Raw genomic sequence first — 27,732 nt, forward strand, 5'->3', positions numbered from 1 at the left:
TAGTAGCATTCCCTAGTGCTTTATATGCATTAGTGTGTTGTTATTCCTCTTAGTAGCATTCCCTAATGCCTTGTATGCATTAGTGTAGTTGCCAGCAATAACCACAATTTTTTTGGTGATGGGATAAACAATAAGTTTGCAATTTTGTTTGTGCAGGTTCTATTTTGAGGTGTGCTTCAAGTCTTTCGGCTACACTTGGTTGTGTTCACCTACTATAGGTATAATTTTATTTATTATTATAAGAAGTTAGCATGGAATGATTTATCTTATGATTGTTAATGATTTATATGTAATGGTTGTGTATTTTATGATTGTTTAATAATTTAATAAATTAAAAACAGGAAAAATGCAAAAAGAAAGGAGTTGGATGTATAAAAAGAATAAACCTGAACGTAAAGGTTTAACTGATGAGTTTATTGTTGGAATGGAATAATTTTTGAAATTTGCTTCTACTAATGTTGAATTTATGGATGGAGATAAGATAAGATGCCCTTGCAGAAAATGTCATAATGGTAAATTTTTACAATGTGACAAAGTTTACTAACATCTTAGGACTAAAATATAAATAAGTAAACTCATATAATAATACTAAAATGTGCATATAATGTGCGTAATATTGTCACTAAGTCTAAACACGTCTATCAACAATATGCCTACTAGGATGGTGGGGGTGGTGGATGACCCATGCTCCAAGCCCTAAGCACATCCATCAGCTGGGTCTTATCTGTCTAACAAATCAGTATGTTGGGCTAGCTTCCTTGCATCCTTAGTATCAAGTCGACTGAGCACCGTCTATCGAAAATCCTGGACAGTCTCCTCAAGTCGAGTCAGTCGCTGATCAGTAGTAAATGGAGGTGGGGGTGGAGGAAGTTGGAGCAACTCCTCTAAGTCTAAGTCGTTGTCATCCACGTTGACGACCACTGGTGGTAGTGGTGGTGGTTAGGGCTGAGGCTGGGGCTGGGGCCCTCGTCTCCAAGACAATACCCCATCGTCATCTACATTGACCCCTACTAATGCAAAATTTCTAACTCCTAGTATGTCATATTCACTAGGTGGTTTGATATCACCATCGGTGACATCAAATCCTAGTGATGCTAATAATGCAGTCAAAATATAATAGTAGGGCATATGAACCCTCCTGCTAGTGGTAACTATGGATGAGAAAATGATGGCATGAAACATATGTAGACTAATGTCTACATCTAATCTATGGATCAATGCATAAAGTAAAAATGTGTGGAATGGTCGCATCATGGCGATGTCCCTGGTAGTCAAGGGTAGAATGCATGTAACTAACATCTTATACAGGACATAGTCCTGTACTCTAAGTCTGAGGGAGGAGAACTTGATCACAGTAAGAACCCACTCCTCCTGGAAAAAATACATATGCATGAGGTCTAAGGTAATGTGAGAGTAGGGATCCCCAAAAGGTACATCCCTGGGTGGATAACATGCAAATGGGCACTGAGATGGACGGAGTCCTAGAAAATCTCTAATGATGGTAGATGAGATGGTAATGCCCCTCTCCCTAACGCGGATGGAGTAAGCCAGGTCATCGACCTGAACTAGGTTATTGTACAGCTCGGCACACAGACTCGTGTTAATCGGAGTAATACAATAAACTAGTTGATGAAGACCATAATGCTCTATGACCTCCACCGAGAAAATGCATGAGCGTGCAAAAAAATATTCGACAGATATACCTAGAGTGCAATGAAATGAAAGACAATGAATTAAACCTAATCATAAGTTCCTCTGTAGGGAACCTAGGGTCAGAACTGGGTGTTCTAGAGGGGCCAGCCTCATTACCTCTTTTCTTAATCCTAAGCATAAAAAATAGTAATTTTAACTACTAAAAATGAAATTAATTAATTTGGGGGTGTTTTTAGGGGACTACCTAGGCATCTTAATAGTATAATAATAGACCTGACAACCTAGAGCGTTGCCAGCACCGGGAGACGGGGGAAATGGGGGTAGAAAGGTGATTTCTTGTGGTAAAAACATGTGGGGTCGTGACTATTTTTATAAACGTGTTCCAGTCGACTGGAGTCAGAAATCTGGGGCGCTTGCGAAAACAGCAGTCGATTTCTATTTTTTCAGTTCGAGGCACCTAGATTCGACTGGGTCGGAGTTTTTGAGTCCGTTTCGGGTTATTTGGGTTGGGTTTAATTGATTAAGTTTTAGGTTTTGATTGATTTTTGTTAAGATAAATTTAAAGTAAAATTTAATTTGGTTAATTTAGTTAAGGTAATTAATTTTAGTTAAGAAAATTTTGATAATTTAGTTAAAATTGATTAAGGTAAAAATTAATTTAATTAAAATTGATTAAGTTAAAAATTAATTTAATTAAAATTGATTATGGTAAAAATTAATTTAATTAAAATTGATCAAGGTAAAATTAATTTAATTAAAATTTATTAAGGAAAAATTAATTTAATTAAAATTAAAAAGATAAAAATTTATTTTAATTAAAATTGATTATGGTAAAAATAATTTAATTAAAATTGATTAAGTTAAAATTTAATTTAATTAAAATTGATTAAGGTAAAATTAATTTAATTAAAATTAATTGAGGTAAAAATTAATTTAATTAAAATTAATTGTATTTTAATTAACGTTGATTTAATATGTAATTTTACTAATTAAATTGAATTCTAACTCATTAATTAACTCAAAATTTTCACCTAATTCATTTCACCCATATCTAGATTATCACACAATTAATTCTATAGGTTTTGTGAAATGATTTTTTAGTTTTTACTTTTTAATTAATTTTTAGGTATCTATTATTTGATTAACCTTAAATTATATTCAAGTTTAACCATTCGACTTTCTAAACATACATTTCAAGGATCAACTTGCAGGTCGTGGCGAGACACAGGGGCCTTCTTGGGTATTAGAACAAAGATCACTTTCTATGACAAAGCTGATTCAAAAAATTATAAACTTAGCTAGTCTAGAGAAAAACTTTGGTCTAACTAGTCTGTATGTGGTAAGGTAACTTCAGCTAGTTCGACTTGACTAAGCAGACCAAGTAAGGTACTCCTTTCCCCACTTGGCTACTTAAACTGGATCTCTCTAACGTACTATCATCTCGCCCCACCCTGGTACTATGTTGGGCAAGAATTAATCAAATATTTATCCTTACTTAGCCTAGGTTATTCTAATGTAGAAATTAAATAAAAAATAAAAAATAATGCATACAATCATTTAGTTAAAGTTTTGGATCCCCTGGATTATGATCCTTGTTAAATCTAATCAAATAATGTATTTGATCTTTGAAGACCCAGAATTGGTTCGTTCCAACTGGATTTGTAAGTTTGGACTTTGGAACTCATGCTTGGACTTTGGGTTTCTTAGGTCTGTGCAATAATGTCATGAATGTTCTATTTTTCACTTTGTGTCCAATACCCGATCGATTGTATTCAGCCCTTTGGTTTCCAAGTATCATGTCAAGATACTTAGATCCTGAAGTAAATTTTTCAAGCGATCTTTTTAGATCATCAATATAAAGTTTCAGTTGAGAATTTTCTTTCTCAAGTTGAACTTGAGTTGAATCCTCAACTTGAGTGACTTCGATTGACGATCCAGAATTTTCCTTGAGGAGAGCTACCTCCTCTTGGAGCGATTCAACTAAGGCATCAGACTTAGCTAATTTTTTTATTAAACTGACAATTATAGAATATAGCTTTTCAGTACTTACAACGGTGTTGGAACCTTCAGAAACAGATGTGGATCCGTGGCTTGAACTCGAGTCTATGTCTGACTCGCTATCGATCTCTGTTGGTTCGTCCCTTGCTAAAAGTGTGAGGACGCTTGTTGCAGGTTCTTCGTCTGACTCTTCTAACGATGATTCATCCCATGTAGCCTTTAATGCCTTCTTCTTGGATCTCCGTTCCTTTTTCTGATTTGGGCACTCATCTTTGAAATGGCATTTCTTGTTGCACCCGTAACACTTTAGATCTGCTTTGTCGATTGAAGATTGATTGGTGTTTGACTTTTGTACTAGCTTCTTCACTTCCGATTTCTTGATTTCGTGCTTCTTCCATATCATCTTGCGGGCCAAGTTCACCAGCTCTGTTGTGACCTCGTCGTTGCTCTCGGAGTCTGATGAGTCAGATTCTTTGATCACCTTTTTGGACTTTGTTTCCTTGGTTGTACCTGCAAGAAGAGCTACATCTTTCTCTTCCACTTCGGCATTAGTCTGTTCATACAACTCAAATTCTGAAAACAGTTCATCTAATTTAACTTTTGAAAGGTCCCTGGAGACCTTGTAAGCATCCACCATAGATGCCCACAAAGTGTTCCTCGGAATCGCTTTCAACGCGTACCTTATTGTGTCCTTTTCTACCGGTTGTCCAATTACATGAAGGTCATTCAGGATGTCTTTTATTCTAATCTATAAAGTGTTTGTCGATTCTCCATCTATCATACGGATGTTGTAGAGTTTGTTCATTAACAGGTCTCTCTTGCTGATCTTCGTGTCCGAGGTGCCTTCGTGCAGTTCGATTAACTTATTCCACAAGTCCTTTGCACTTATGAAAGGCCCGACTTGGTTCAACTCCTCCTTGGTCAAACCGCATTGCAGAGTCTGGGTTGCCTTTACGTCTGCCTCGATCTTCTTTCTTGTGGCCGCATCCCATTTGTCGCAAGACTGTGGTAGGCCATCATTGTCAGTCGGGATTGTAAATTCCGTCTGGATGACTATCTACATCTCCACTTGTATCTTCAGGTGGTACTCCATTCTACCTTTCTAGTAGATAAAGTCCTCCCTGGATAACAGAGGTGGCCTTGCGGTACTAAATCCTTCCTGGTGGGCCATTTGTCTAGCACACAGAAAGATAAAAAAAACTTCGTTCCAAGACTTAATCTTGAATTAGTAGTACGGGAGGAAAAAATAAAACAAAATTCTAAAAAATTAAAAAAATTGAAAAATAATTTTGGAAAACCTACTCGATCAGTGGTTGCACTGAGTTTGAGCACCCCCCGCTCTGATACCAATTGTAAGATCGAAGAGAGCATTAGAGGGGAGGTGAATAGCGCTATCTTTTAGTATTTTCTTGATTTTTGTAAACTCTTTGAATATTTTCGTTCGTTCGTGAATCAGAGAATGTTGCAGCGGAAATAAAAGAATCACGACACAAGAAGAACACTAGATCCATTTTTATTTGGTTCACAGCCACAGGCTGCTACTCCAAGGTCCACGATCTTTGATCATTTACGTATGGGCAATCTACTAATTAACTCCTTCTTTATAGAGAAGAGTTGTAACGATTTACAAAATAGAATCATAGTAAAAACTTTATAGTAAAAATTAAAGCGTACAATAAATCGTTACCCAAATCGAAGAATGAGATGAAGCTTGCGATGCGAACCCCGGCGTTATGACGGCTTTTAGGGTCCTTCATGCGTAGATTGTCGTCGGGTTGCTATGGAATACTTTGAATTGATGTTCAGAAGCCTTCTATCGACATTCTTTTATAAGGCTTTCCGGGTGCCTGGATTCCCCTTCCAGGTGCCTCCACGACGTCCGTCGATCCGCCATCGACGCTACTGACTCAGCACTTCCAGTCGCCTGGATTCCCCTTCCAGTCGACTCGTGCTGACGTAAAGGTTCTGAATAAACTTTGACTGCCGTTGCGATTATCCGAACCTGAGTTGCCTGGATTCACCTTCTAAGCGTCTGGATTCACCTTCTAAGCGCCTGGACCTCCCAGTCGCCTGGATTCTGGATAGAGTTGCCCGGAGTCAAAATTCTCGCATCTCCAATCTGCATTACAAGTTAGTCCAAACCCCAAAGTAACAGAATTGGATTAATAATTTTTGAATTATTAAGTGGTCTTAACTTTAGATTTCCAGTGAAATACTGGGTTAGATCGACGCCTATTGTTCCACTCCAGGGAGCGCGCCCTTACCCACTCCACTCGAGAAAATTTATCTAATTTGTCAACAAGTCCTCCAGACTTGTTGGACTTCCTACTTAGCCATGGTCCTCGACCCTGACTGTTACCGGTCCACCTGACTTCCACCAAGCATCCGGTCCTCCTAACCTACCTGAATTTCTACCATGCTTCTCGGTCCTTCTGACTTGTCTGGACTTGCATCTGGTGCACTTGATCTTGCTAAGACTTCTGCCTGATCCTCCAAACCAGGACTTGCTTTTGTCTAGCCGCAACTAGGACTTTTCCTATACTCCCTGCTCACTAGATAAGCTTGTCAGTATACAACACACACTTAACTTGAATCTCGTGTCATTATCAAAATCAAAGTTTGATCATTTGATGCTCCCCGCACCAACAGTATTGCCTTTGGGGCTTCATCATGCTATAAAGTCTTGCCTCTAGAACTTCCACTTGCCAAGAAGTTGTACTTCTAGGACTTCAACTTACTCATCCTCAAGTCCACCTCACCCCACACAAACTTTTACTTGCCTAGCCTTAGGTCCACCATGGCTTACTAGGGCTTTCACTTGTCAAGTCTTATGTCCACCTTAATCTACCGAGACATCCACTTGCCGAGCCTTGTGTCTACCTTGACATATCAAAACTTCTACTTATCCACCCTTAGGTCATCTTGACCTGCTACAACTTTCACACGTCAACACCTGATAAACTTTTCCTTTGCCAGCACCTATTGAATTTTTTTCATCACAAATACCTATTAGATTACATTCATTATCAACACCTATTGGATCTTCTCCATTATCAGCACCTTAGACTTTCTCGATTGTCAGCACTTGTTGAATTTTTTAATTGTCAAGTGTCAATTAACTTATGTCCACCTTAATCTATTAGAACATCCACTTGCTTAACCTTATGCCTACCTTGACATGTACTTTCACTAGTCCACCCTTAAATCATCTTGATTTACTGAGACTTTCACACATGCTAACACCTGATAAACTTTTCTTTTGCCAATACCCCTATTAGATTGCATTTATTATCCACACCTATTGGACCTTCTCAATTATCAACACCTTGGATTTTCTCATTGTTTGCACCTGTTGAATTTCTTAATTGTCAAGTGTCAATTAAATATACTTTTGACGAAGCATACTGCCGAACTTCTAATAGGACTACAACCAAATTGGAGCATTGTTGGAGCACCAAGCACTTGATTAGAAGAGTTTCAGAATATTTTCTGCAACCTATTTAAGCTTACAGCTCACAAAGAACTTATATAAGACCTCCAATGGACACATTTTGTCCTCCTACAGTCAACTAAAATAACCCTCCATCATCCTACAAATTTTTTTAAATTTAAGTATCTAATTATTCGAACTGATTAATCCTAAAGATGACCGATCCGACCTCATAGATATTTTCTACCGACTATCAGAATAAATCAAAATGCACAAATAACACATTATTCCATAAGTTAACATTCCAAAATTATTTTTCTACTAGAGAAAATTAATTCATAATACGTCATGCAATTGTTATTATTAGTTAGCAAGAGGCAGATCACTACTCAAATGAATATTCCTTCCCATCAGCTTCTCAAACCTCTTGTCAATTTGAAGTCACATCTAAATGACTACTTAGCTCAATATAAATATTTTATTCATCAAAATCTTTCATTTAGTTAATTCACCGTTTGACTTTGATTGATTCGGAGACAAACGGAGGTTTCAAAAATTATCCAGTAGACAATTGCTTTGCTGATCATCCTTCCTACTCAAACTACAAAAATCCTCACACCCCACCAAAGAAAAGTGCTCAATAAATCATGGAATATGAACATTAAGCCAAAAAATATTAAATAAGACACGGCTGGTTAGACATTTGATTCAAGACTCAAGGACAGAAGCAATTTAACACATCCTTCACATCTCAATTCTCAATTAATATTCATGTAAGGTTACAAGCTACGTCGACATAAATAAGCGTTCATAATAAGACAAATGTGCTTAAATACAATGTTGCCTGCTCTCTCTGCTAAACAAATGAAAATTCTAATAAATTTAGTCAGATAAATGGCTTCGGCACTTTTTCAGCAACAATAATACAAATTCGATCCTGTTATCCAGGGGTCCTAACCAAGGACCGGAGTTGTGGAATGTCTTCTATTAAGCAATTTGGAAACTGAAACTGGCAATTTGAACCCCGCCATGGTGAGAAATGGAAAGTAGATACTACAACAGCATTTTTCATACTACAAATATAGAGATGCAGCAAAAACAATGTCTCGCTTAATTTTAGTCACGGCCTCTTCGAACTTGGATTCCATTTCAATTTCTCCAATAGACTTTGAGGCCACAATTAGTTGTTGCAGAAGTTCCTCCAGCCTTCTTATTGCCCTGATTAAGCTGCCTTCAAATACTGGAGATAGTTCCATGATCTCGTAAAATTTTGATCCTTTTGTCCATGAATATACAACTTCCATAATGTCAGAGCGAAAAGAATTTACAAATTTTTCCACATCAATTTGGATCTGTAAATAGATTACGTAGATACATAGTTATCAAATTTCAATTAACTGATGATAGCAGAAAAAAACAAGCCAAAATAGATAGGAAGGCACCTTGCATTCAAGTTGAATGTTCCCAACCCTTTTCGCAATCTCTTGTAGATGAGAGTGAAGGAGATCGAGAGATTCCCTTGGCTTTGGAGCATCTTGGAGTTTCTCCTGCCAAACAAAACAAGAAAGCAGAGCTACCATCTCTTCCAAATTAACATCCTTCAAGATCCCAGTGAACATTAGCTCAGTAAGTGTCAGTTCATCAGCTGTGCTTATCTCACAGGCCACCTTGCCCTTCAACTCTACTACATCCTCACTGGTAATGTAACTGCAATGAGTAAAAGGGCAAAGCTCAGAATAAGCCCAAATAAACAAATAAATCAGATGTCATGTCTATAATTGACACGAGTTTTACAAGCAGAAATATTGTTTAACAGTGTGCCATTGCATTTGTTGCTTCAATGCTTCATGTGAGACAAGTAACACATACTGTCAAAGTAATGAACAACTCATAACTCTTGAATACAGATTTGAACTGGTTGAGCAATGTTCAATCAATGTTTATTTCAAACCATTAGAAAGACTTGATAAAGAACTTACTAAAGGAGCATAGCATAATAGACTTATAATTTGCCGAATTACTGGGATAAAAGCCTTCATGTTTTGATCTCTATAGTATGTTATCAATCTAAACAAATCTAACCTGAACCGATGGAATATCTATATAGGTTGAGCAAAAAATAGGAATATTACCCAAGCCTACGAAGAACTCGTTTCCTTGCTTTGAGCTCATCTTTGAAGGCAAGGGTGGTTGAAGACTGCTTTACTTTTTTTAGTGACTTGATTCTGGCAGTTAACTCTTGCTTAGTATGTAAAACCTTCAGCTTTTGTTCAATAAGCGGTGACCTCCTTACTTCATGCCTATCAAATAAGCTTTCCAGTGCTTCAATCCTTCTAACAGCTTTTTTATACGACTTAGATTGAACCTGCATAGGATACGCTTTTAATTGAAGAGATTAGATAAGATAACTAATAGGAAAAGAGAAAATAATGGTCCTCACTTTCATATCTTCCTCGGGATCTAAAAGAGGCACCCCATCTTTGGCAAACCTTGAAAGAACTTCCGATACTTTTTTCAGTGAATTCTCCCGAGATTCTAGTGGCAAAAGATCTTTAGGGATGAAGAGGCGAATGCTGCTTAAGCTATCAACCTGTTAGACAATGCATCCTACTTGAGGAATAAACCAGCAGTAGAAGAATAACCATAAATACTAAAAATTTAAAAAGATAACTTCAGCAAATGTTTGAGATTAAACTGAATAAAAAAGTATCAGTGACCTGCGACAGAGGTAGTGGCACAACAACAGCTTCTCCACGTTCATTTAAAGGAATAATCCTTGTTGATTTCTTCATGTCTCCCTTGTTCACAGCACACCTCGTGAGAACGTCAAGTTTGTAATTAGCATCTTCAGGTTTTTTATCTGGTACATATATACAAACAATTTAAAATTACAGGCAAAGCCCTGAAAATGTGGGTACCAAAGCATCTTAATGGCTTGGCAGTGTCACTTACCTTCGGCTGAACCTTTTACCCTCTCAAAATTAAGTATTACTCCCCATGTCACCTGTTCCTCAGTTGAGAATGACGGCATTTTATCATCACCAAGAAGTCGAATTTTCACAAGCCTGCCAGGCTGTAAAAAGGGTAAGCAATACTTTGGGGAGAATACAATATCACGGACATCATTCTTTAGGCTTTGGTACTGCTCCAATAGATTGTAGTAATCCTTCAAACTCTCCTCCTCTTCAATCACCATAGAATCTCTCTCTATTTTCAATTCCTTTAATTGTTTCTGCAGAAAATATAGAAAAAAAATACCGTTGGAATAAGTAAAACCATAACATGTTAAATGCACACATTAGATCATACTTATTAGAACCAGATCATGCATAAACCTCAGCCAAGTCTGATATCACTAGTCAAACAGCAAACCAACTGATCCAATCGCATTATATTAAAATATATTAATCAATAACTAAAATATACATTAATTGATAAAAAAAATATATTAAAGGGTAGTATATTTAAATATCTGAAGTGACATGGATGGAAACTGAAAGGTTATTTTTCTAAGTCTCTAAGCTGCTAGACATGTTAACATATGTATCAGCATCATGCAAATTAGATTTGGATACAAAAAAGTTGATCTGATTATTCCAAGAAATCAACAACCAATAGAAACCTCACAGAAGAAAGTTTTTAAATAATTCAACACAAATTTTCTTTATATTTTAGCCATAAATAATTAGTCTAAAAAGACAATTTGTACAATGTTTCTATCCAACAATTTTGGAATATAATCTCTAATTTTCTAATTTGGATCATTATTAAAAATTAAAGCTTAAACCTTTTCTTTCTCATCCACTTGTAAACATTGACATTGGATAATTACCATACCCATCAAACCATTAATAAATTTTTATCATTATCAAACAATTTAATTTTGATATAATCTTTAATTGGTCTTTCTTGTGGCTCTTTCTTAGGAAAATTGACATAGATCAAATTTAGTTCTTGTTTGAGCTTAAAATTCAAATATTGGATCTTATCTTAATTATTTTTAATCGTTAAACCATTCTTTTACAGAATTGCATTGTTTTATGATTGCAAAACAATAATTACAAGATAAAGAGCTATCTCACATGATCAAGGAATAGGCCATCGGCTGCAAAATAACTATAAAATGTGTTTGCATTGCTTTAATCAAAGTACTTGTTACTTGATTGTGTAGATTAACGTATTCATTTAGGTCTTGCAGAACTTATTTTGACTACAATGTTTGCAAAATTGTTTACCCTTTCACTTAAGGAGAGTGCATGCCTCACTTGATAAGGAAAAGACTGAAACATAAAATAATTTAAGTGTTGAAACAGTAGAACCATAGGATAAAGGCCTCTCTCCTAGGCTTTTTGTAATAACCCAGCTCATAAAGACTCATTAAATAGACTAGTTACTAGGTGTATTGGAAAGAGTGTTGTAGAAATAAAATAAAATATTATTCAGGACTATCTAAAGTAAAATACAATGAAAAACAGAATATTGTTTTATTCAAAATTATGTCATTTTTACTCTCTTTTGGTTTGGTACTCTCTTATTTGTCTAGAAGGAGAGTTTTGACGTAACGGTAAAGTTGATGTCATATGACCTGAAGATGGTTCGAGTTATGGAATCAACCTCTTGCAATACAAGATAAGACTGCGTACAATAGACGCAAAGTGATCCAACCCTTCTTCAAGACCTCGCATTGATAGGAGCTTCGTGTATTGGGCTGTTTTTTTTTCTACTCTCTTATTTGTCTACTTGATTAAAAATGTTGTCTTTGCCTTTAGTGTTTACTGATATTTAGTATATAAGATCATAGTTCACTTATCCTGTGTAGCTGTATATCAACATGACTAGTAAAAAATAAGTAAACTAGTAGTAAAATCAGGTAGGCCACATTATTCTTAAGGGATGTTAGAATGCATGGGTTGTCAACATCCATAGTTTTGAATAAGAATATAAAACATCACTTTTAATAAATTCCTGTCAAAGTTATGGGTAGATAGAAGTCGTCAATCGCAGAAATTTACATAAGTGTTTACTGATATTTAGCATATAAGACCATAGTTCCCTTATACCATGTGTGTATCAACATGACTAACAAAAAATAAGTAAATTAGTAGTAAAATGGGGTAGGTCAAGTTATTCTTTAGGAAGGTAGACTGCATGGGTTGTCAACATCCATAGTTTTGAATAAGAATATAAAACATCGCTTTTAAAAAATTCTTATGGCATTTATGGGTAGATAAAAGTTATCGATTATGGAAATTTGCTCAAGTGTCTAATGGGTGAAAATCAAAAAATTAAAATTTTGCTTGCTACTAGTGAATTTGCCTATAACAATTAGGTTGTCAACCAATGTTAAAACATATGCAAATGTCATATATGGATCCATCAAACTATTGTGCTAATTCTCAATTATTCCCAATTATTCCACAAAAAAAACAGTTATATGTCCGACTGCAATGTCTTGGCAAGGACTACATCTACATGAGAACTTCAGTGTGTAGTATTAAATATGCAAGAGATATATATTAAGTTAATAGGATAGTTTTATTAGGATTTAATTAAGTCTATTTAAATTATCTTTATAGTTAGGAATTGATTGAAATTATTAACCTAAAGTTATTTAATTAAAAGCTAAATTACCGCCTTTGTCCTCAACCCTTCCTATTCCATGCCACCAACGACCTCGAGGCTCGAGCGATGCGTCCGCGATGGTAGCGCAACGTCCGTGAGGCTCGCACGATACCTCCGCAGCGGCCACAGGGCTGCAACGCCTCCACAACAACCATAGGGCCTCTAAGCATGCCGGTGCCAATTGGCAAGCGAAACGAAATGTTTCATCTATACCACCCCGGTATGGCACAAGATTTTAAGCCATAGTTCTAACTTTCTTCAGTCAGTAAGAACCATAATAGATACAACGACAATCAAATCTTATCCCACTAAGTGAGGTCTGCTAAGAACCATAATAGATAAAAATAATAATAATAAAGAAACTAAGATTTAGTTGGCATCAACTTACCTCTAGACTAGGAAGAGCTCCATCTGATTGAAATTGATAAAATGAATTCCGAAGAAGTTTTTCTGGATCACCATCTTCACATCTCATTTGATTCAGCAGCATGTTATAGCTTACGTGGAAGGCACTGTGAATAAGAGTTGCATTAAAAGCAGCCTAGAGTCTCTCATACAATGGTATAGAACAAAAAGAACATGCTCAAACAAATGTTCAGAAATCCTTCAAGCTGTAACCATGCCAAAAAAACAAAATGCAATGAAACCCAATATAATCCTGGATAAACTTTAGAAATGATTTTACTGACAATTAGACATAGTACTAACATGGGTTCAAGCTGAAGTTATGCCTCATAATGACATAAAATCTTGATAATCAAATACAGGTTCATGCGCTATATTTGGGCATCTAGATGAGAATCAAAATTTGAATAAGGGAAAAGGGAAATGATGTATTATATTAGAAGAGTGAATCCAAGAAACCAAACGAGATCTTACAATAAGGATGGAGAAAACAATGAAATTTAATCCCCAAAACAAGAATGAAACTGGAGCAATGGAAGAGGGTTATAGAGGATAAGGCATTGTTTAGGTGCAGCAATTGCCATAATACGAGCTGAAAAGCAATTGAAATGAAAGAAGAGGTATAGGATGGTTGGAGAAGAACCTCAATCACAATTTCTAAATTATGTTCTACCATGTCTATGGCATATGGCACTTCTATCACAACTTTACCAAAAACCATAAAAATCAAAAAATCTTAGCAAAAACAGAATAGCTTTCCAACAACTGTTCCCTCATTGCTGCAGCTAAAAACACTATGTCAAACTTAAGCCTATCTTGGCAATCCACATGAACATGAATCTTACATGAATTCAAAACCATATTTGTTCAAGGTTAGGTTGTCATTACCAACAATCTAGCCTTGTGTAGAGTCCAACAGCAAGATATCCATTCAATTAATTCCAAATAGCTAGAACACATGAATTGTAAAAAGCAATGTTCTAAATGGCGGATGAGGACCAAGTTCAATGGTCTGGAAAATTTGATATTCGAGCCATATTATAAAATTGTGGAATAATCTTCAAAAAAAAAAATGTTGAATATTTAGCTAGAACAAAGAAAAGTTCCATGTGATCAAATTGAATAAAAATTAAATCACAAAACATGAAAGAATATCTTGCACCTATTCAAACTATCAGCACTCCCTTTAAGCATTAATTTAGCAGTAGAAGGTTCCATCTTCTCGTCCACCATTAAAATACAGATGCCTCGCTGATCTATACCACGACGGCCAGCACGCCCACTCATTTGAATATACTCACCACTGGAAATCCATCGAAACTTATCACCATCATATTTGCGTACATTTGTAAAAACTACTGTCTTTGCAGGCATGTTCAAACCTATGCTGAAGGTTTCTGTTGCAAACAAACACTAAAGGAGAAAGTTCAAAAGCTCAGAAAGAGGAAAATAAAAGTTGCTCCAAATAACCAGAAAAAAAAAATAAAACACCTGAACAAAAGAATGAATGTGATAACCATTAAGTAAAATAATCTTAAATGAAACAAGGCTATGCAAACCCATGTGCTTTTAATGGTAAACCAGTGCATAGTGACAAAACCTAATGAATCACAGGACGGCAAGAGTAGGGAAACCGGATCCTAGACTACTAGGACTTATACTGCGATGGGTTTAGGAAAAATTTTAGTGTTCCAACGATGGTCCAAATCTAATCTCAATTATATTGGGATTGCTGGACTGGTATAAGACAAAAGAATAATTTTAAACTAAATTAAATATAAGAAAATAAAGTGAAAAAATAGATCATTAAATTTCAAATAGTCTGTGTTACATGATAGCATTTTATAATTTCTTTAATAAAACATTTTTCAATATTTATACCCAACATATTATTGATATTCTATTATCTATCAAGTCCTTTAATGACACAACTATTATCATCTACTAGTTACTATAAACAATTATTGAACTAAAATAAGATAAATAAATTGAATATATTTATCTGTTATTTTAACAGTAAATTAAAAAAATTAATATCATTAACTTGAATATCTATTTCATACATTTAAAATAGTTAATGAATATTAAATATAATATTAATATCTAATATAATCATGTATATCAATTTTTATACATGTATAATATGTCAAGACTTATTGAAAAATCACTTACTTTTAAAAAAACTCACGTTGCTAGAAAATAGACCAATTTACATATATATTATTTATACTCCCTCTTCATGTGTGGGTGGGTATATTTCTCTTGATTGGCTCAAACACAGCACATGATTTGATGAAATATTATTTCCTCCATGTATCATATTAAAATTAGAAGGGAAGCTTTAGCGCAATGTTAAAATTACTACCGTATGACCTGAAGGTCACGGGTTTGAATCGCAGAAACAACATCTTGCAATACAGATTAAGACTGCGTACAATAGACCCTTCCCCAAGACCCGCATTAGCGGGAGCTTCATGCACCGGACTATACTTTTTTATCATATTAAAATTGACTGACTAACCATTTATCCTAAAAGCTCAAAATCTTAGGGGGGAAAAGACCACTTTATATACCTATATAGTACAGATCCATCTAAATCTATTTATTATCATACATATGCTACTATTACACATTGACAATGCCAAAGTATGTTCATGATTGGTTGTTAACTAGTTTTCTAGCCAATTTCACTCTTGCAATTTTGCATCTTGTCACACTCTCATAGTGTGGCACTGCCCATAGCAGCTTTGTTGCGAGTCCAAACTACACAACTCCACTTTATATATATATATATATATATATATATATATATATATAAAATAAATTACTTCCTCATGCTTGAGGTTCCCCATTCCACAAGGAATGTTTGTATTAAATTATGGTGTGGTTCACCTCCCTTCCAAGTTGCCCATAAGTTCTAAAAATGATGATGCTTTGATAAACCAAAAGATTAAAATGTAATGATTTTTAATATAGATTTATTAGTAAAAGCCTTTGCTCAATCTTGAATTGTTAAAATATGAACAACATTGGAATCAAGCTTTAAAGTTAGCCATGTTGGAGTTTTAATCTATGACTAGAATGATGCAACTTTGCTACTATATCATGTTATGTGATATAGTTTCAATACTTATTTTTACTTTCAAATATGTGTATTAATTAAAAAAAACACTTCCATTTACATTTGATTGCAATAGACATTGACTTTGAGTTTATGTTTCAGGACCTATTGAGTTCATGTTTCGACGCTACCTGATAAAAACTCTTGGTGCTTGTTAAATCTTCTGCAACAACTATTAGGTGTAAATTTAATACTTATTATTGCATATGATAAATTTGAGAAAGTTCAAGTCTAAACTCTAAATTACTTAAGATTTATTATAGAGATGACTTAATTTCTTTGTAGGACCGACTCTTCTATCACTTCTATTTGAAGCCGCCTAAGATATTGCATCTAGAATGCTACCAACATTGATCTCTAAATTCACTATCTCAAGGTATTTAATGAATCCAAATTGCCACAAATTTGACATTTTGATGATCATGGGCATTGCCTATATTACATTTACATGAATGTTTCAACCTAAGATTATTGATGAAATCTAATGTAACTTTTGTATTTGGAGAATATTTAAGTGTTATTTAAATTTGGCTTAAGAATGTAGATGAAAGTAGATTTCCTGTTGTGTAGTGTGAGGATAATAGCTTTAGCTTATTGATATATTGTCTAAATTATATACATATATATATATATGACAAGTTTTTGATAAATGAGTGCTCACTCTATAGTCTTTTATTTTTTATTTAAATAAAAATCAGTTTCTCTATTAATAGCCTCTCTAAATAATTGATTTTTATTAATAGCCTCGGTCGTTAATTCTTTATTTCATTGTACTCTTAATATTACACTTCTAAGGACCACTAAGAAATCATCATTTGTGGTTAAACTATATTGGTAAATTGAGATAATAACCTAAACTAATCATATATTATTATCAGCAATTAATATTATTATTAAAAAATTGTATAGTTGTCAAATAAACAACTTTTCCCCATTTACTCATCCCATCTTACAATGGTTATATTAACATAATGTTGATATTTGGATAGTGATGGTAGGTGCCTTTTGATTTCTTCTTTTGTAAATTAGCTAGAAGGGATTGGTCATTTGCAACTTCTTATCCATGCTTTAATATTGCGCAAAACCACGTATGCGGACTCTACTACCATAAGCATCTAATGTAGTCCTAAAATATCTAACAAATATAACAATCTTTTTGCTAGAGCACTTAGAGGCTTCTTATTTTCAAAAGTAAACATGGTTTTAGGACAATAACAATGACTTTAACATTGCAATATAGTTCAAAATCTTGAGTGATGCTGAAGTTTCGATCTTTAACCAGAATGATTCGATATCATGCCGGCGTATTGATAAATGGTGTCGGTGACGAATTGAAGGTTGAAGAAAGAAAGTGATGAAATATAAAAAGAAGACATTGTCTATGTCAAGTGATATCGAGCATGGTTTGAAATCTAGTATCGTGTCAAGTGAAACAATCAAAACATATCATTCAAGTAAATCATCGAAACTCAATATCACTTGATATCAAAGTTAAAAATCTTAAGTCGTGTCGTAGTTTTGGTCTTTGACCAGAAAGATACTGTTCTAGTATTGTATCGACGCTCCAATGTATGGTGTCAGTGACAAATTGAAAGTTAAAGGAGAAAGGAGATTAAGCAAAGAAAGGAAACATTGTTTGTATTGAATGGTATCGTGTTTCGGTAATTTACCAGAATGACATGTTTTAATTGTTTTACTTGGCACATATAATGTCTTCTTCCTATGCTTCACCTCCTTCCTTCTTGAACTCCAATGCATTACTTACACCATGTATTGAAATATCGGCATGAAACCAAAACATATACTTCTAGTCAAAGACCGAAACTTCGGCACAGCTCGAGATTTTGAACTTTAGTATCGAGTTTCGATAATTTACTAGAACGATACATTTCAACTGTTTCACTTGGCACAATACGAGATTTCAAATCCCTAATTGCTCTCGGTTATATAATCTCCCCGTCAATAAAATTTCTCATTATAAATAAATTTTGTCAATGATTGCCTACTCACAACTTTCTTCACTATATCGAATTTACAAATGTCATCATCAAATTGATGCAACCTATTGCACATGGTGTCCAAACTAATATTAAAAGTTATTGCTCCAATAATTCTTCAACCCTCTTGAAGTTGACACTATTGTTTGTAACCACTTGCACTGTGTTCTACATATCTTTCAAACTACACTATTCATTGGCAATATATGTAAAATGTTTCATAATATTCTACGATTACATCACCAAATATGTAAAATATCATATTTTTTATTACACTATAGTAGAAAGTTAATAATGCTTATCCACGAGGTCCTGTCCAACTATTACACATCAATATATCCCTATATAGTCCCCATTGTTTCTTACACGATAGGATTCATGTCTTGATCTGCTCCACTTATTCGTCTAGGTATAAATCGATAACTTTATACGCAACTGAAGGTTAGATACTAGGAGTATACTTTTGTACTATAGTAGTACATATTGTTTATTGCATTAGGAGGAATTCAATTAAACCAAAAAAAAATTGATAATACATTGGTCAATCAATTTCTTCTTCTCCCTTGTGTAAGCATCTTCAATCCTAGTCTAGTATGTTTCCTAGTCTAGTATGCAAACTTGCATTTGCATAATGAGATAGCTTAACGATTGCACCACTTCCACTAGCACCAGCTATGTCACCACCACATTGCCTTTGTTGCTAATACTCATATTGAATTCGAGAGGCACAAAGACCAATTAGTAATTCATACTCATTTGGGATATCATTGCATAGTCAGGTTCCTTAAAGAAACAACCGATACCACCTCAACAATATCAATTGCAAACTTGCATCCCATGGAAGGAAAGAAACAACCGATACCACCTCATAATGAGATAACATGAACTCCTCCCCCAATATTGATCTAACGATTGCACCACTTCCACTAGCACCAGCTATGTCACCACCATATTGCCTTTGTTGCTAATACTCATATTCAATTTGAGAGGCACGAAGACCAATTAGAAATTCATACTCATTTGGGATATCATTGCCTTCATCATAGTCAGGTTCCTTAAAGGCTTGTATATCAAAATTTTTACATTGTTTGTAACACATTTTTTTAGCATCATCTTCCTCCTTTTTAGCCACCTTTTTGACATTACAGATTTCTTGAGGGACTTTTATATGGTTGGAAATATCTAAGTATCCACCAACAAGATGTTGCTTGAAGCAAATGAGCCAAGTATCACAGTGTAAAATCTACTAAGTGTGTGTTTTCAAGTTTGATCATAAGATTGTTATTTTGATGTTATTTGTCTATCTATGCATATTAAAAAGTTAAAATTTTAAAAAAATCATAAATTCATTTACAACAAATAAATACAATAATACAACTATTTCTCTATCTATATCAAGTAAATTAAATACAATAAATATTAATTAATACTCAAAATTATCTAATTATTAATTAATTAATACAAATAATATATAATTAATTAATACAAATAATATATAAATATTAATTATATATCAAATAATTAACTGTTACAAAAATATAATAATTAAATAATTTTATTATATAATTATTATTTATATAACTAATATAATATACATCAACACTATACCATTTAATATAACCATTATTTATACATATATACACTAATATATATATATATAAACTAATATAATATATATGTTATTATATATAACTAATATTATATATTATGTTATAATACATATAATTGATATCATATATATGTTATAATATATATTATTGTTATATAAATATTGATAGAAAAAATTAGTTACAATCATCCTAATTCGTTTACAACATTTCAAAATTGTAAAATCTCATGATCCCAACCTGGGTGTGTCATTCCCACCTCCACAATTGCTCCCACCTCTGATTGTCACTTCTAACCAATCCACCCACCCTGAACCAACCCTTCTTACCTCCTTACCCATTTTTCAGTGCATCACCTTAGCCATTTGATTCTCTGCTGCTTTGATGCCAAAAGCTTCCACACTTTCGCTTGCTGATCATAGTTGATGCCTAATATTCTCTCTTAATCCCTCTACTTATAATCAATACCTCTTTGTGTGATCAACATAAGGAATTGATTGACTCGTGTTTTATCTCGTGCTGACCATAGGAATGACTATGTAGTATGGGTGGCCCCTATGCCAACAAGTTTCATGTGCCAACATCATATCAGAACAAAATTTTCCAGCCATGTCAAGCAGCACAACTTGGTACTTTATACCTTGATCTGAACTTTGAGAATAACTGACTGATTCATCTAATTTTTCAGCTGAGATAAACCTGTTTTGAGTCAATTTCAAATGGATTTCTTATGATTTCCCCTATTTTGAAAATTTTCTAAATGATTTCAGTGAGCACATCAGCTATTGGCAAATATCAGATCACTGTTACTCATCCCATCATTATGTGTTTCAAAACATAGTACCAATTACTAAATTGGGATAGACAAGAAATATTTTTGGTCTTTGGGCATGTCAAAATAATCTTTATGCCTAGTGTATAGACAAGGTCATTAAAGAAAAAGTTAGCAAGTAAGTAGCAGAAGGTAATTCCTATGATTTTACCAATTGGTTATCTTAATTGAATTTTTATACAGGCAATACAAGTGCATTGTCAACATTAAAACAAAACATCCATCATTAATGGTTGAAGTTACACATAGTATGAGGAAAACATCCATTGTAGGCATGAAGAATAACAGTTTGAGTACTCAGTAACTTATCTCACAGAAAGAAAGAAAAAAGCCAAACCATCAAGTAATTAAACAATGTTAAACCAATTAATGAATATGAGATAAAACATATCAGAAAAAGCAATTATCCAAAATATGAATGCACTTCAACAAACCTTGATGAGCCCCTCCTGAAAAAGTATTTCAATTACTTCTTTGAGAATGGGAAGTAGACCAGAATGGTGTACACCAATTCCGCGTTTTAGCAAAGGTAGCATGTTTGTCACCTGTTAAAAAATATATACAGAAAAAATTCAGCAAACGGCTACCAAGAAACTATCTACATCCACAACAAGGGCAGCAAGCAGCAAGTCCAAATTATTTTTGGCAATGTAATAAAATTACTAATTCACTCACGAATTACTTTAAATAACAAATATAAATATACCTTTGGGAAAAATAGGAAGAAAAGCATCTAGAATATTGTAGTTAAATATTTCAACAAATGCCGGACAAACTCAGTGAGGTTCTTCATAGGTCATGAAATATTTTGATCATAATCTACTTTGACATGAAGTAGAATGAATATTTGGACTAATATATTGGTGATGGTTACAATAACAAGACCAACAATCAAACTTTATCCAATTAGGTGAGGTCAGCTATATGGATCCTTCTACATTATTGGACTGTATCCCCTACTATCTCACCATTCTATATTTAAATAAATTTTATTTTATTTTATTATTTTTAATCAAAGTTTTTTATTTTCTTCCTCATTTGATTTGCATATTTATCATAATTTCACATCATCTAACTAGAACATTTATTAGTCGTCTAAATATATATTCGTACCATCTTAAATGTGCCTCCCGGAGTTCTCAATAGGTACAATCTCGACTCTCTCTAATGTTCTTATTTCTTAACTTGTCCATCTCGTATGTCCGCACATTCATCTTAACATTTTCATCTCAACAACTCTCAACTTATATTCATGCTTGAGTCATAGTCCAATATTCAACTTCATATAACATAGCACGTCTAACTGTCATTTTGTAGAATTTTCTTTTAAATTTTAGAGGTATTTTACAATCACAAAGAACATCTGACGCTTTTCTCCATTTCAACCATCCTGCTTGTCTCATATGTAAAACATCTCTCAATCACTCCATCCTTTTGGAAAAGTGATCTTAAATACTTAAAGCTCTTAGTTATAGGCAACCTGTCATCTCCTATCTTAACAATTGTCTAATTACATTTAATATTACTAAATTTAAATTCTATATATTTTATTTTTACTCTACTAAGACTAAAATATTTCACTTCTAACATTTTCCGATAAAATTCAAATATAGCATTTACTCCTTCACGTGTTTTATCTACTAAAATAATTTCTTCACGTCAAATTATGTTGGGATGAACCTGTGAAAAATACAAGAAGAAACTCTAAGAACCTTATTTATTTGTCCTATTACCTAAGAATGTTAAGATAGATCTATAGTAGAGTTTGAAATTTTGAGCCAAACCAAGATTTTAATCTTCGACGGGTTTGACACGGTATTGTATCAATGTCGGAGGTGTGTTGAAGGAGAAAGGGACAGGAGAGAAGGAAGAATATGGGCGTCAGAGGAAGAGAAGAAGAAGATGTAAAGGAAAAAAATTAGGAAGAGGAGAGGGAAGAAGACTTTACTAAAATCTCTAGCTGAATTAGAGTCATTCCTCCTTCCGTCACCAAATCAAAGTTGTTATGTTTCCAAATAAAATGCCACTTCGATGAAGCATGGAGTAGTTTTGTTGCCAAATCGAGCTGGCTATGACAAATACCCAATGACTGCTTGAAGACTTTCAAAGCCATGCAGAATTCACCGCACTGGGCTGCTTATCGAACCATTCATGTGTGGTCAGTTTGCTCGATGCGGAGATGCCCAAGCAGCAGTCATTCAAGTTCCACAACATGTGGACATTATATGAGAGCTTCCACGAGTTGATTGACACGTCGTGGGGTGATCCAGTGAATGAGACAGCATAGTTTTGCCTCAAACAAAAGTTGTCCAGATTGAAACAACTCATACGGGCACTCAACAAGTAGAAATTTCAGCATATATCACAAAAGACGAAGAGGGCAGTGGAGGATCTGGAATTGGTACAACAACAAATACTAGCTGAGGGATGCACCGTAGAACTATGAGCTCCTAAGAGTGACGACCAACAGACTAACGGAGGCAAAGCGGTCGTTCTACCAACAAAAAACAAAATGGACAAACCTGAAACAAAGTGACTATTGCACTAGATTCTTCCACGACTTGGTGAAGTGGAACAAGCGGAATATGTTGCTAACTATCACAAAGATGTTCAATGAGCAAACAATGAGCCTTAAGGAACTTGTGGATGAGTTTATGTCCCACTTTGAGAGGCTACTTGGCATACACGCAGACTGCACAGTGGTGCAAGCCAATGCGGTGGCACTCAGTACGGTGGTTATGCAAACCAAGATAGTGCGGAGAGCAGAGACACCCAATGTCATGATGATGCACAGAGTTGAAGCACCCAGACCCAGGCTGGTGCAGGCAGGGAGGCATCTAGTGCAGACCCAAGCTGGTGCAAGCAACGAAGGCACCCAGTGCAGCAGCAATGCAGTTAGTACGCAGTGCGGAGGCACCCAGTGGTAGGATAGGCAGGTCCTCACTGATGAGCAACAACTAAATTGGTTTGAACGGAGTGAGAATCTGACCGAGGGAAGGGCTGATAAGTGAGGAAGAAAAAGAGATATAAATAAAGCAATATTTGGTTTTAAAAAAATAAATAATTAAATTTTAATCTAACTAGGATGATGATGCATTGGTGCAACGATAAAGTTGTTACCATGTGACCTAAAAGTTACAGGCTTGAGTCTCGAAAATAGCCTCTTGCAAAGCAGGGTAAGGCTACGTACAATAGACCATTCCCCGAAACCCCGCATTAACAGGAGCTTCGTGCATCGAACTGTCTTGTTTTATCTTACTAGGATGATGATGTGATAAATAAGAATTAATAAAAAAAATAGCATGCAAATATGTAAGTTAAAAATTTTGTATATTTTAAATTTATAAAATTTATGGAAAATTTTTTAAAAGTTGGAACTATATGCAAGATTTTTTACCCATATTGTTTAGAAACCTTGTACATCCATCTCAGAGATAATTTGTTAATAGGTGACATAAATGCATATAAAAATGAGAATATAAAGGAAACATGTCACTTACACTATCAAAAAAGCATTTTTGAGATCTTATTAAAAATTATCTAAGAAAAGTGAAAAAGAGGAGAACAATGTAGGTCAAGAGTACATCAACACTAAACTAAAGCAGTCATCATTCTATGATATTAAATCTCACCTGAGGCAACTTCTTGTCATCATCAGAGAGTATATCCATAGCACTCCAAAATATTGTTTCAAGGTTAACTTTTTCATCTTCTTCATTCAAGTCCAATTTTGCCATCTGTATTAAAATAAGAGAGAAGTTTTTCTTACAATAAATAAGATGTGCACTTCCATCTATTACAAACTAATAAAATGATTTAATTAATTTGAATATTCTCTAGTGAAATAGCCTTGCATGAGTTTGATAGCATGATAAGTTCCAAGTCGCAAATCAAAAGTGGTTGGGACAAACATGGCTTAATAAGACAACAAGAAAATGATAATATGCTTAAATAATGTTAACCAGAACTATTAAGGCATAGAAAATAATTTTGATTCAATAGAACGGGAGCCTTGGCGCAACGGTAAAATTATTGATGTGTGACCTAGAGGTCAAAGGTTCAATCTCGGAAACAGCCTCTTGCAAAGCAAGGTAAGGTTGCATACAATAAATCATCCCTCGAAATCCCACATTGGCGGAAACTTCATGCACCGGACTACCCTTGAAGCAGTGAAATAAACATTCCAAAGAAATTTGTTGCATAAATCATAGAGATGTCTTTGTCTATGTATAAGCAAGTAGTAATTTAAGAATAAGTGTTAAAGTCTCCTTTTGATTCATAGTGAAATCAAATTAGATGATAAGACACAAGAAAACCATAAAGTCAAATGAACATCATCCAAAGTTCAATATATTAAAGGGCTTGTGAATAACTGAGATAATCAAATATTATTAGTTGGTGCACAGTAAGATTCTACTGCTAGCAAAGATATTGACAATAGCAAACAAGCTAATACATGTATAGTCACAAACTCATAGAAAATACAGCTGGCTACCTGCATCGCAAGAAACTCACACTCCCTTTTGCTAAAGCTGAAAAGTATTACAGGATCATACTGTCGCTGGATTATCATCTTAACCATCTTGAAGATATCACTATCTTCACGAGGTTTTCCAGCTAGTAATTCCTTCTGCCATTTTATATTATTCCGTTTGGATCCTTCATCTGGAACCAGAACACTTAAAGCTTTTTGAAAACTGTCCTCTCTAAACTTTCCCTTGTCATCCACTACCAAGTATAGTCCACTGCCTCCAGAAGGAAAAATATAGTGCTGAAGTGGAGTAGGTCGATAATCTGTATAGACAATATGACAAGGTTGTTGATGAACCTGAAACAAAAAAAAGTCATCTAGCATGTATATGAGCCAGCAAAAGATTTGTCAAGTAAATTCTGTACAAATAGTCAATGCTTGGAAAATTCTGTTAACAGTTTTCATGAAAGAAAGCAAAATAATTTTACATAATCGCTAATCGCAACAATTCATAATTCTAACTTCATAGACTTCAAGTAAATAAATAGAAATAAGCAGAATGAAAAAAAAAAAAAGAGAAATAACCTTAGCAACCCAATCAGCAAACTCTTTAGCATTAGGAACTGTAGCTGACAGGAACACAAATCTTGAGTTCCTAGGAGCCATGACTATGCTTTCTTCCCAAACAACACCTCTCTCCCTATCGCGCATATAATGGACTTCATCAAAAATAATCCAAGCCACCTCCCTCATAACTTCTGATCCTTTGTACTGCATACTACGCCAAATCTCTGTAGTCATGACCTAGAATTGAACAAAAGCAATCAAGGATATATTACTGATGACAAAAAACTAAAGATATTGTGATCTCATATATCTACCAAGCAAGAAGCATTAGGTTCAATGGTGACATCCCCAGTCATAAGACCAACGTCAGAAAATTCTTCCTTAAATTCTCTGTACTTCTGGTTGCTGAGAGCCTTGATAGGTGAGGTATAGATGACACGTTGTTGATCTCGCAAAGACATAGCAATTGCATACAATGCAACAACAGTCTTCCCTGCTGATGTATGTGCTGAAACCTAAAAGACCATGACAATGAGCAAATTGCATCTCCATCAAAGAAAAGAAATAGTTCAAACCACAATAAATCAAAAAATTGATCATTAAGTTTAGCAAAAGATACACTAATATAGTCCAGTGATAATGAAAAACCACAAATGAAAGAGGATTGCACAATATTAAACTACAGATAACAAAAAAATTATTATCTACAAGAAAGAATGTTGATCGTATAAATAGGAAAGTTTTTTAAAAAAATGGGGAAAGCGCCCTGCACAGAAGAACACGCAACTGATATTGAGCAAGTAAAACGAGACTCAGACACTTGTATGAATTGAATTCATCGGTGAGAAAGTTGTGGCACATACCCACATGCCAAAGGCAAAACATGATTATTATAAAGTTTATAAAATTGAGAAACCGCACTCACTTAGATTTAGGAAAGGGGAAAATAAATTAATTTAAAAACATATTATGGAGGGGCAAAATCTGAGTAGCAGTTATACCATTACGGATTGACCAGCATCAAGGCACTTGATAGCTTCGCATTGGAAGGGGTCAAGTTCGAAGGGGAACTCCCGAGCTGGAGGCTTCCGCTTGTCATCAGCGGGGCGAAGCGGGCGCGGCAGAGAAACGTAACCGTCAGGATAGGATACGTCGTGGAGACAAGCTGCGCACTCGTCGGAGTGGATGGACGACGCCTCTCTCGGAATTTTAGAGGGCGGTAAGGTGTCCGGATTCGCGTCTGTACCTCTTCTCTTCAACGAAGTCATGGCCATGGCGGGGAGGAGTGGGAGCCGGAGGAAACCTAAACCCTAAAATGCTGAGTGGATACGAATTTACTAAAACCTAAGTAGGATTTATCTATATTTTATATTTAAAATTGTATTTTTTTTCTTAATTTTAGTTACGAAATCTCCTTCTTCAAAACAAAATAATTACAATTAATCTCGATACATTAAAATATGTATTATCCTCTAATTAAAAAGATCTCTTGACCATAGAAAAGTCTAAATAGTTTTATTCTTTATTGTCATAAATAGAATATTTAAAATAATTGTTTTAAAAAAATTAATATATATATATATATATATAATGGACGAACAATTCCTTAAATCTACGCATAATAAAAGTTTAATTAAATCAAATAAATCAATCTAATCGATTAAATTTAAAATTTTAATTTGATTATTTTAAAATTTTAATTTTTAAAAAAAAATAATTAATTCGATTCAGATTCGATTTTAAAATTTTTTATTCGATTAAATCAAATAAATCAAATTAATTAAAATAAAAAATAATTAATAAATTCTTAATTAAATGAAAATATAAATCTCTAACTAATCCGTATAATTTCTTATAATACTTTAAAAAATTAATTATTTTAGCTACTTCAATTTTCAATTGCATTAATTAAAATTTTATCAGTTCAATTTATTTAATTTTTATTTAAAAATTTGATTTGTTTGATTAGTTTATAAAAATTTAATTCAGTTCGATTTAATTTCAATTAATTCGATTCGATTTAATTTAA

General features: G+C 34.2%; 1 protein-coding gene across 1 annotated transcript; it reads right to left on the reverse strand.

Moving 5' to 3' along the window:
- Positions 1-7,812: 7,812 nt before the first annotated feature.
- On the reverse strand, positions 7,813-26,971 carry LOC141815596 (DExH-box ATP-dependent RNA helicase DExH9). Its single transcript, XM_074703549.1, has 14 exons — positions 26,705-26,971; positions 26,018-26,218; positions 25,722-25,940; positions 25,161-25,493; positions 24,298-24,402; positions 21,100-21,210; positions 14,271-14,521; positions 13,092-13,215; positions 10,034-10,313; positions 9,799-9,941; positions 9,522-9,671; positions 9,214-9,446; positions 8,524-8,788; positions 7,813-8,433 (listed from the first exon to the last, which is right to left on the reverse strand). The coding sequence occupies exons 1-14, from the start codon at positions 26,969-26,971 to the stop codon at positions 8,155-8,157; spliced, it is 2,961 nt and encodes a 986-aa protein (XP_074559650.1). The 3' UTR covers positions 7,813-8,154.
- Between the last annotated feature and the right edge of the window lie 761 nt (positions 26,972-27,732).

Source organism: Curcuma longa, chromosome 21 (assembly GCF_044706935.1).
Source record: "Curcuma longa cultivar G26 ecotype Majalengka, Jawa Barat chromosome 21, ITB_CL_G26_1.1, whole genome shotgun sequence".
Lineage (NCBI taxonomy): Eukaryota > Viridiplantae > Streptophyta > Magnoliopsida > Zingiberales > Zingiberaceae > Curcuma > Curcuma longa.